The sequence below is a fragment of the Arachis ipaensis genome, chromosome B10 (assembly GCF_059453495.1).
Source record: "Arachis ipaensis isolate K30076 ecotype BB chromosome B10, ASM5945349v1, whole genome shotgun sequence".
NCBI classification, from domain to species: domain Eukaryota; kingdom Viridiplantae; phylum Streptophyta; class Magnoliopsida; order Fabales; family Fabaceae; genus Arachis; species Arachis ipaensis.
The window spans coordinates 16,733,586-16,745,079 of record NC_142435.1 but is presented as its reverse complement, the minus strand read 5'-3'; the positions used below and the strand labels follow the sequence as shown (position 1 = coordinate 16,745,079).

Sequence of the window (11,494 nt, the reverse complement as noted above, 5' to 3'; positions counted from 1 at the left end):
GAAGAAGAATCCGTCTCAACAATTTTTTTATTTTCTTTCCTTTTTCTTTTTTGTCCAAGTTACTTGTTTTTGTTTTTCTTTTTTTTTTTTTGTACAGAAGTCCCTAAAATAGAAACAAGGTCTCAATTATTTAATCATCAAAATAACAAATTAACAATTCGGTGAACCGAATGAAGAAATCCTACCGAACCAAAAAATATTCATATGGTTAATAGTACATGACAACTATTTATTCATCAAGAAAAATGTTTATTAATGCAGAAACATTCAAATGAACAAACTAACAATTGAAAGTAGGACAAATAAATTAATTATAACCTAAAACAGAAGTTTATTTAGTTAGTAGAGTATTTTAAAAGCATTTCAAAGCAAATTTTTCGGAAAATTTTAGTAGAGTATTTACCAATGGTTGTGTTGTTTCAGATGAAATCCGTTCAATGATCATTTTTCTTGTCCAATGGGCCACCCATGGTTCAGGGGGAGCATCAGGTGCAAACGGGCGGGGAAACTTTGTTTCATGGAAGTTATATCAACATTAATACAAAAACACAGCCATCAACAGACTGTTTCTTCCCCCTTTCTCTTGTTTTCAACTCCTTTCATCAAGAAGTTGAGAACATGCTTTGCCCAATCCCATTCCCTAATGTTGTCCACATAAAAGATCGGTGGCTTGTGGATTGGGGAGGCCACACTTACCGTTGGGGAGCAAGAAGCACTTTTGTATGAAGACAACAAAAGTCCTCTTGAATTTTTTCCCGTTCTCCTTCCCTTCTACACTCATATCCAGCACATTCCTTACCAAAGTCGCCAAGAAAATATTTTTGACACTGTCAAATATTTTCTTGTCTGCTGGATTCAGCTTGTTGGAATCAACCTTTTCAGGAAAAAGATTCCCTACAATATTTTAATAACAAAAATCAGACAAAAACAGTCAGTTTAATTTTCTGGACACCAATGAACTGAAAATAAGCAATAAGTGAAAAATGTATTACCTCCGTTGGTTATGCCGAGGGCAGCTACTACTTTCCGAAGAGTTATGTATATTCTCCCCTGTAGAGTTTTCAGGCATCCTCTCTCTTCATCAAACCGATCAAGCAATTCTTTCAACAGTGTATTAGAGACGTTCATTTCTGGCACATGTGCCAGGACACCAAATCTCATTTCTTTCACAATATCTTTCTTTTCTTGACTTATTTCTCTGTACACTGTTGCTATTGCCTTTGTTTAGCATCTGCAATAGTGAGTTTTCTGCAAGTTTTGAAACAGAATGTGAGGATATATTTATAATACAAAATAGATATTTTTCGAATGAAAGTGGATAAATATATTTAATCTGCTTACGTTATAATGTACCTTCTCCTTCATTATTGCCATTTTCTTGTTGTGTTTTGCTGTAATAAAAACTTTTGGTCAATATTTCATTCAATATATCAACAAGCACAAACATGTATATGTTAAACAAGTCAATTAAAATGCCACAACCCACCAAACCGAAAATTATTCACTCACATAACCAAAATTACAAAGGTTACCGAACCGAAAAATGTTCATGTGGTTAAAAATGATGATCAACTTTCAATCAACAAGAATACTATTACAGTAGTATGGCTTATCAAAGTGAAAGAGTTATCTCTAATGTGAATTGTACTAAACAAAACTCATTCAATACATCAACAACCACAAGCATGTGTATGTTAAACTAGTCAATTAAAATGTCACAACTCACCGAACCGAAAATCCTTCATGCACAGAACCAAAATCATAAAGGCTACCGAACCGAAAAATGTTCATGTGGTTAATAAATGACGATCAACTTTCAATCAACAAGAATACTATTACAGTAGTATGGCTTATCAAAGTGAAAGAGTTGTCTCTAATGTGAATTGTCCTAAACAAAACTCATTCAATACATCAACAACCACAAGCATGTGTATGTTAAACTAGTCAATTAAAATGCCACAACTCACCGAACCAAAAATCCTTCATGCACAGAACCAAAATCACAAAGGCTACCGAACCGAAAAATGTTCATATGGTTAATAAATGATGATCAACTTTCAATCAACAAGAATATTATTACAGTAGTATGGCTTATCAAAGTGAAAGAGTTGTCTCTAATGTGAATTGTACTAAACAAAACTCATTCAATACATCAACAACCACAAGCAAGTGAATGTTAAACAAGTCAATTAAAATGTCACAACCCACTGAATCGAAAATCTTTCATGAATAGAACCAAAATCACAAAGGCTACCGAACCGAAAAATATATATAACTATTCACACAAATAAGAACAACCACATATATCTTAATCAAATATAATGAGACAATTTTACAGTAGTATGGCTTATCAAAGTCAAAGAGTTGTCTCTAATATCAATTGTCCTAAACAAAACTCATTCAATACATCAACAACCACAATTATGTATATCTTAATCAAGTTAATTAATATGCCACAACCCACCGAACCGAAAATCCTTCATGCACATAACCAAAATCACAATGGCTACCGAATCGAAAAACGTTCATGTGGTTAATAAATCATTATCAATTTTCAATCAACAAGAATAGTGTTCTTCAATGGGAAGATAGTAACAGAGCTCTAGTTAAACTATCCACACCAATAAGAACAAGCACCTATATCTTAAAGCCCTAGTTATACTGTAAAAATCATTCACAATAGTTCAATCCACTAAACGAAGCAAATCAAACCAGTAAAACTAAAATGAAACTAGGCGAAACACGACATTGCAAGATTTTAAATGAACAGTAGTTTTCTCATACCTTTTTGTAGTCTTTGTTGCTGTTTTCGTTTGTTTCTGGTTGTTGCTTGCAAAATCTTCTTCCGATTCATTTGCAGTAGTGGTTTCTGCAAAGAATTTGATTGAGGTTTGAGTGATGTTTAGAAAGATTCGAAGAGAATGAGTGTTTTGGTGTATTGGTTTCGTGTTGAAGATGTAACATTTTTTCATAATGAAGCGCGAATAGAAAACGAGACGTTTTTGTGTTTGGCGCGTGTTTCTCACTCTCCATCTAATGCGCCTGAATCAATTTGGGCTTGGGCCAGCTTGATTATATGGTTATATGGATATATGTAAACTTATTCCCTCGGCTAAATCCAAAAAAGTAAACATAAAAATATTAGGGTTTTATTAGGTTTATGCAAAGTCGTTGTTCCTCACTCAGTCACTTGTGCTTGGGCTCCAGAAAACAAGCAAGGAACCAAGTACCATCTCACCCAGCCGCCACTCCTTTCCATATGTCTTCTCCCGGCCACGGCGCCTCCTCCGCCGTGCAGGTGGCGGAGCAATTCTTATCCGCTGGTCGGAGCTCCGAGAAGCTGAGCCTTTCAACACTCCAATCGAAGATGAAGTGTGACCCGGAAGGCTACGTATCGCAGCTCCTTCGACTCTGCGACCAGTTCAATTCCTCCCTCGTGCTCTTCGAGCAACAAGCCGCCATGAACTTCGCCTCCATCACCGGCATCGGTGGCGACCCCACCGTTGCCAAAGACCTCGGCGATAAGGCAATGTTCCTCGCACACGTCACCCCTTTCTACCCCAAACACCTCAAAGATTTCCCCCAAAAACTCGCCAGTTTGATCCGTTGCGCCTCCCGCAATCTCCCGTCGGGGCTCCGCTGCCGCCTCGCTCAAGCTCTAATTCTCCTCGTTAATCGGAAGGTTTCAATTTTCGAATTTTGCAACTATTCTGATTCGAGTTAAGTTGGTTTACTATAAGATAGGGACAAGCAGAGAAATCAGAAAATAAATTCACAATCGCTTGAGCTTATAAACATAAATGTGGAGCCAATTGAACTGTTGCAATTGTAAAAAATGTGACATTGTAGTGATTTTTATTTGAATTTCGGCAGATTGTTGATATTGGCGAAACTCTGTCGTTGTTCATGGAGCTTCAAACCTTAGGTGACAGGACATTGAAGAAGCTGGCATTTGATCACGTCATTCACAGTATTAAGCGCATGAACCAGAAGCATAAGAACCAAGCGAAGAACCGGGCTCTGCAAAATGTCTTGTTTTCAATGTTGCAGGTCTCATTTAATTTTAATTGAACCTTTTGGTTATGCCGGCTTTGTGGTTTCCTGGTGTGGTTATGCTTGTTGAACAATTTGAACGAATGTGTGTGTTTGTTCTTTGTCATTTTTTCCCCAAAAGGAAGAGGATGAAGTGCGAGCTAAGAGAGCGCTCGTGACACTGTGTGAACTTCACAGAAGAAAAGACTGGTTTGACGAGAGAACAGCTAATGCAATTTGCGGTGCTTGTTTCCATCCAGCACCAAGGTTTTTATTTTCCCCTTTATATTTTGTGGTTGGGTGACTGTTTTGAAATTATGATCTTAGGCTTAAAGATAGTTTTTGGTGTTATCAGGATCATGAAAGCGGCTTTATCGTTTCTACTAGATTATGAGAAGATTGAAAATGATTCAGACAGTGACAATTCAGACAGCGAAGATGAAACCAAGGAGTCTCCTCAAGTCATCCTTAGTAAGGAGACAATTTATAAGGTGAGGTTGATTGATAGCATCAGTGCATTATTTGATGTTATTTTTTTTAACTTGTTTCTGAAAGTAATGCTGAACTTAGCTCCATGTCTTCTATAATTTATAATTTATGGTCATTGTCACAAATTTCAGGCACACCACCAAGGAACAGCAGCTAGCAAAAAGAAAAAGAAAGCCAAACTAGAACGTGCCATGCGCAGCATCAAAAGGAAGCAACGTTTGTCAACTGAGAGGAACAATAACAGTTATTATTCACCACTTAACCATCTGCAAGATGCACAGGTTTGTACAATTTTTTTTTTCATCATTGTAGATATAAGAGATCTTCTGGATTGGGATTTGGATTTTGGTTTATTTGATCAACTCAATTGCACATGGTCTGTGCAGGGTTTCGCTGAGAAGCTGTTGTCACGTTTACACAAATGTAATGAAAAATTTGAGGTGCATATTCTAATTAAAAGGAAAAACAAAAAAGCATTCTTTAGCGTTGTAACTGATTATATATAGTTTTTCTTCATGTTATGGTTATACAAGATTATATATTTACTGGTTTTGACAATTATTATGTAAGGTTAAGCTGATGTTGATGAAATTGATTGCTCGAACTGTTGGGCTTCACCGGTTAATTTTGTTAGACTTCTATCGATTTCTTCAGAAATATATTCAGGTAATGTATTTGAAAATTTGGTGAAATTGGTATTTTGTATATAACAGAAGTGTGACCATTCTCACTGTGTGATCAGCCACGTCAACAAGATATTACGAATTTGCTTGCTGCAGTGGTTCAGGCTTGCCATGACATGGTATAGTATGCTTGTGATTTTTCTTAATCATATTGTTTTAATTTGTAATCTTCTCTTTTGTTTTTTTCCCATCAGAATTTGATTATTTTGTTGGTTTATCAATTTATTCTATGTTGTTCCCTTATGTTCTTTTTTATCCTATGTATCTCACACGAGCTTTATTTGAATCCAGGTTCCTCCTAATGAAGTTGAGCCCTTGTTCTATCAAATAGTAAATGAGTTTATACATGATCGCTCTCGTCCTGAGGTGACCCTTTTCTGGTTTGCTTCATGTTTAATATTAGTAGATATTTTTATTTACATGGTCCGGGCACTGAACTTTGATATGAATTTCATTGATATGTTTAGGCTATGACTGTTGGACTAAATGCAGTCCGGGAAATATGTATGCGGATGCCATTGGTACTACTTCAAATCCTCTTATTTGTGTATATATGCATTTTGATAACTTGGTTTTGAGAAAATATATTATTTCTATCAATGAGCGTTGGCTTAACTAGTAGGATCATACTGTGTTGGCTAATTGACCTTGGGTTCAATTTGTACATGTGCTCCTTCATTTTTAGTTGCACAGTAATGACTCCTTTCATTGGCTTGTTGCATACTGCAACCTTGGAGTAGGAAAATGCCTCCCTTGCTCTTGAACTTTTACTACCAACATTCTGTGCATTTGTTAAGTTCCTCCTTTTTTTTTTGGTTTTGTTTTGATCTTGGGATGTAGTTAATGAATGAAGACTTATTACGAGACCTTGCTCTGCATAAGAAATCACATGAGAAGGGAGTTTCAATAGCAGCTCGATCTCTGATTGGCTTATTCAGGGAGGTGATTATCCTTTGCTCCTTTCTTTTGTGCACGTTGGAAAGCAAGTACCATATGTCTACACAATTTAATTATAATGTTGGTTTGGCAGGTTAACCCTTTATTGTTAGTTAAGAAGGATCGTGGCCGGCCTATGGACGCCAAGGCAAGACCAAAATCATATGGAGAAGTTAGTGCTGCAACTGATGTTCCCGGTGCTGAGTTCTTGCCCATTGTACACAATGAGGATGATCAGGAGGGTAGTGATTCCGATGATTCTGTAGGCAGTGGCTTTGACAATGACCAGGAAAATGATCTGATGACTATCAATGATGATGATGAGATAAGTTCTGATACCAAGACTGGTGAGAGTGATGAGGAGGATGATCTTGAAGATATGGAGGATGATCTTGAAGATATGGAGGATGACCTTGAAGACAGTGAACAGGATGACGAAGAGGATGGTGAGGTTTCCGAACAGGAAGATGATGATGTGCACACTTCTTGTGATGATGAAAGTGTAGGTGCAAATAGTAGAAAGAAAGACTCAGCAAAGAAAAGAAAGATTGCTGATTTTGATGATCAGCTTTTAGCTGCTGATACAAGTCTCCGGGCCTTGAAGAAATTGGCAGGGACAACAATGGGGCATGCACCCCTTCCAGAATCTACAGATGGTATTCTATCCAATGAGGACTTCAAGAGGATCAAGGAACTAAAGGTTTGCTCATTTCTTATCCAGTAATCTCTATTTCTGACCATAATAGCTTTTAGTCAGAACTCAGTTTCATTATTTTATGGTGATTTGTAGGAAAAACATGAAGCAAGAAACACATTTGCTCAGCATGGGCTAGCACGTTCGGCAATAATTAAGGTTCCAGATTCTGATAGACTAAGTTTGAAGCGAGTAGATGGCGCGACGCTTGAAGTAAGTAACTTTAGGTCACCTAAATTGGTACCTAGATGATATCTATCTGCAATCTACGCAAAAAGAGAAAAACACTAGTATAACTAAATGAGATGGCATTTATGTGGTCGCTTTTATTTTATTTCATACTTCCACACCTTTGATTGAACTTGCCTATTTTATTGATGCACCTTGTAGGTTCATGTGAAGAAAAGGCAAAGCAAGGAAGAAAAGTTGGCATTGATTAAAGCAGGAAGAGAGGATAGAGGAACATACCATTCTAAAACAGCTGTAAAGCAGAAAAAGGTATGCTAGTAGTTCACTCTTGTAATTTTTTTGTTTGAATTTTCGAAATGCAATGAATTTTAACCAAATGTACAGATCTTAAACTAGGTAGTTGATTCTCCAAATTTAGTTGGCCCATTTTTTTTTTTGGACAAATAATTCGATCAATAAACTAGGCAACAGTAGAACCACTCATTTAGCCAAAACAAGAATGAGTTATTTATTCCACAATTTTTTTAAAGCAAGAATAAACTATCCGGGTTATGGGTGAATTTGGAAAGTTTAAATGAAATTTTTTATCTTAAATGATTCTGTTTGCATCCAAATAAGTTTTTTTTTTACTATTCATTTCGAACAGACGGGTGGACTAAGCAACCGTCAGAAGGAACACAAGAAGAAAATGCCAGTGGCTGCAAAGAGAAGCAAGATCGCAAAATCTCGTGTAGAGAAGAAGAAAAAGAATCAGCGAGCAGGGAAACAGTTCCGAGGAAGGAAAGCATGGAAATGATAAGTTATACATTTTTGCTAATGTTATTTGATTTTTTGGTTCTGCCAAAGAACCATTCTTAGCTTTTCAATAACACCATACATTACCCCTATCCTTCTCTTAGCTTCCCATTCTTTATAGCCAATTTTGATTTTGATTTTGATTGTTTGAGAGCATTTTTAAATTCATAGTAGTGGTTACTTTGCATAATAATTTCGTGAGCTTAAATAATCAAACGATTAGGTTTTGAACCATGAAATAATGGTATATGAATTTCAACTTAATATCTAATTAAAAGCACGTCCAAGCTTAAAGGGTATCATCACTTCACCGGAGAAAGAAAAGAAATTTAACGAGGAAGTGTATACCTTTAGGCTTTTGCTCTCTAATTTTAGTAATTTATCAGAGTAAAAGCTCAAGAAATCTGAAGCCTTTGATACCCTTTTTACTGGAGAAAATTTTTTTAATGCATTCTCTTTTCGTCACCTCAGCTCCCAGGTTGAAAACATCTGACAATACCATGAAAACTAAAAAGGCATTTCTACGAGAAATTAATAAAGTTTGACACTATTTCTACGAGGAATTCCACATGACATTTTTTGATCAAACCTAATTGCGCTGATGTTGGATTCTCTATGAATATGAGAGAGCTGGACCGTTCAGTTATGACTTAAGAGAGAAATTGTCCAAATGGGCTTCACCATCTGAGATAAAAAATGAAAGCTCATCTGCTATTCGGTATTTGATTCGCTAGTCATCTTCAACTTAAAAAGCAGCAATAATGCTTTTGATATCAAATTATTCTTGAAACAATACGGAAGGATTAGCTAGACGAAGCATCATGAAAGTAGCGAATACATGGATGATTGCATCCCGATGATAAAAACTAGCTCGTAATAAGAACTTAATCCAAGCCATATTAGAGAGTGCTATCAAAGGAACTTGCTGTTGGTAGAAATAACTCTAGTGCTCTTTCTATATATGTTCATTCGCCAATTAGATAATGATGAATGATAGCCTTAAATAACATATTTCTTTATTAAAAGTTATACTCCATTTGTTTTAAATATTGTTAGTTAATATAGAGCGAGGGACTAACCATTTTTTGATCCCATGGGGGTCAGAACTCAGAATCCAAACTCCAAGACCTCAAAGTCCATAAATGAAGATCCTCGGGCTAATCGAAGCTCCTCACTGGCACAAGTCTCTTCTTAGTTCTTTCCGTCATACATGCACCAGAAAAAAGGAGTAAATAGTCAAATTCATCTTGAAAGATCACTTGTTCAACAAATTAGTTTTTAAAATATTTTTTAATTAAATTCGTATTTTAAATATTTTAAATTAATTGTATTAGTCTTTTTCTCATTTTTTTTGTTGACAGGGCCAAATTTGTTAATGTGGCACATTATTGACTATTAATATAATAAATTTATAAAATTACATCAAATCAAAATCTAATTAAAGAGATTACTTGAGATATTAGAATCCTTCAATTTGGAGTTAATTTAATCTAATGTCATAAACTTATAATATTAGTCACCAATTAAGATTACTAGATGTGTGTTGTAGTGTCACTTAATGTATCACATTAACAAATTTTGATGTCGTTAGCACCGAAAGTGACGAAAGAACTAAAATAATTAACTTAAAATTTTTGAAGGATGAATTTGATTAAAAAATTTTTTTGGAGACTAATTTAAAAAATAAATCATTTTTTGGTACTAATTTAACTATTTACTCGAAAAAGAAACAAATCTAAAGGGTAATTAAATATCAAGTTGGTGACTAGCCTCCCGAAAAAGATTGAAGCCAGCATTGCTGTTGGAGATGTTGGATTGAAATTTGAAAGAAAGGGGTTTGTAATAAAAAGACATTAATATGAAACATAAACACAGTTTATAATTAAAAACCAATTTTACCCTATAGTTTCGTCCCACTTTCTTCACCAAAATCATCAACCAAATCAAAACCCACAACATCACAAGAAGATCATCTTCAATCATCAATCAAGCAATCAAAATACCAAAAAAAAAAAAAAAAAAAAAAACTATTGAATTAATGTTTCATGTGATCAAATTAATCAAGCAATTTTTGCTAAATTTTTTTACCTAATTCACACTTCGTGTCTTTAAAAATCTTTTTCCTCTCAACACATTTTTCTTTTTCCCTTGTTTATGTTCTGTTATATATACAAAAATTTGTGTATTTTTTTTCAAAAATTTTTTATGTTGATTGTAAGAATTGTGTTTATTTTCATAAAATTTAGGTATTTCTGTTATTTTTTCTGAAAAAAAAAACAAAAATTTGATTATAATGCTAAAAAATTTAACTACAGAAAAATTAAAATTAATTTGTAGCCATAAAAAATAATTTTTTATAGAAAAAATTGTTTAAATTCTAAAAAATTTTTAAATTATTTTTATTATTTAGATTTTTTTTATCAATAATAGATATAAGTTTAATTATTATAATATTTTTTATAATGAAAATACATAAAGAACTCGACAAATATTTTTTTTTGGTGAGAAAAATAAATTCTCTTCATTTTAAAAAGAATAAACGTCCAGTTAGAAAAAAAAAAAAAAAAAAAGAGCGAAAGTTCAAGGTTCTTCTCGAAAAGCATCACGCCAAACCCACAAATAAAATAAATACTGATCTAAAAGAAAAAACATAACAAATACTGAAGTAGCCAAAATCAATAGGCAAAGCTCCCCAAAAAACAACCAAGCAATGTTCTTCTTCTTTGCGGGTGGGTTGGAGCGGCAAGTGCGGCAGGTGCTAAAATCCGGTGTGGGAAGGTGCATAAACTGCGGATCACGTGCCGACCTCGTGGAGTACGAGAAGGTTCTGAAGCTCTTCTTTGTTCCCGTCTGGCGGTGGCCAGGGAAGGAACCTGTCTTGTACTGCGACAATTGCAGGTTCATGTTTCCCCAGTCCTGCTCCCTTCCACCACGGTTGCAGGAGTCGGCATCGCTGTCTCCGGCGGCGGCTGTTTCCGATGCCTTGCGGTGCCGATTCTGTGACCGGTCGGTTGAGGCCCACTTCAGGTTCTGCCCCTTCTGCGGATCCGAACTGTGAAATGTTAGTTGCTGAATGTGAAAGTGAAAGTGGTTGTACTGTTTGTTATGAGGGGATTCGTGCTTTGTTTTTTTAACTTATAATGATGATCTTTATTTTCTCTTAGATTTACTTGTAATAGTGATAGTTTGGGAACATGTATTTTGATGGGCTCAATTTTATGGAAATGGAAGGCATATGTGTGCTATTCTTCGATATGGATTTAAGGGGACTAGATATATATATGGGACAAGTTTTTGTCAGTATGAGGTAGAAGAACTCGGACTGTGCGAGTTCTTCGTTTTTTAACTTTTTTCCATCAAATCGCATGGTCTGATTTGGGAGGAGAAATGAATTAAATTTTGGACGGTATAAATCGGATCTTCCGTGTTATTTGAGCCGGATTTTTTACTATAAGGAATGGTACTTCAACTCGCATGGTCCGAGTTGCATGTTGAGAATGTGAATTCAGAAAGGCTGAACTCGGACTCTCCGTTTTGGCTAAGCTTGGCAATTTTTTATACGAACCGCACATAAAAACGCATGGTTCGATTTCGTTTTTTAATATTATTTTGAATCAGGTTAACCTAGTCGAAGAGTCTGAGTTGAATAGAGAGGGTTATATAAAAGTGTGCAGTT

At 35.2% G+C, this 11,494-nt stretch overlaps 2 protein-coding genes across 2 annotated transcripts; both read left to right on the top strand.

The window, feature by feature from the left end:
* Positions 1-3,114: 3,114 nt before the first annotated feature.
* On the top strand, positions 3,115-8,052 carry LOC107622930 (ARM repeat superfamily protein). Its single transcript, XM_016325010.3, has 15 exons — positions 3,115-3,682; positions 3,874-4,050; positions 4,175-4,299; positions 4,388-4,523; positions 4,653-4,802; positions 4,908-4,961; positions 5,092-5,187; positions 5,264-5,323; positions 5,496-5,570; positions 5,672-5,725; positions 6,045-6,146; positions 6,235-6,840; positions 6,931-7,047; positions 7,225-7,332; positions 7,670-8,052. Exons 1-15 carry the CDS (start codon positions 3,161-3,163, stop codon positions 7,817-7,819), a joined length of 2,532 nt encoding a protein of 843 aa, XP_016180496.3. The 5' UTR covers positions 3,115-3,160; the 3' UTR covers positions 7,820-8,052.
* Positions 8,053-10,460: 2,408 nt separating this feature from the next.
* LOC107621642 (zinc-ribbon domain protein) lies at positions 10,461-11,231 on the top strand. The gene has a single exon (XM_016323673.3). The coding sequence runs from the start codon at positions 10,529-10,531 to the stop codon at positions 10,874-10,876; it is 348 nt and encodes a 115-aa protein (XP_016179159.1). The 5' UTR covers positions 10,461-10,528; the 3' UTR covers positions 10,877-11,231.
* Positions 11,232-11,494: the final 263 nt, after the last annotated feature.

Excerpts from the sequence above, each read along its gene's own strand:
- LOC107622930 (XM_016325010.3), top strand. The coding sequence starts at position 3,161 with ATGCAAAGTCGTTGTTCCTCACTCAGTCACTTGTGCTTGGGCTCCAGA. Across the intron at positions 4,300-4,387 it reads TGTTTCCATCCAGCACCAAG|GATCATGAAAGCGGCTTTAT; the intron begins GTTTTTATTTTC and ends TGGTGTTATCAG. Across the intron at positions 5,726-6,044 it reads TATGTATGCGGATGCCATTG|TTAATGAATGAAGACTTATT; the intron begins GTACTACTTCAA and ends CTTGGGATGTAG.
- LOC107621642 (XM_016323673.3), top strand. The coding sequence starts at position 10,529 with ATGTTCTTCTTCTTTGCGGGTGGGTTGGAGCGGCAAGTGCGGCAGGTG.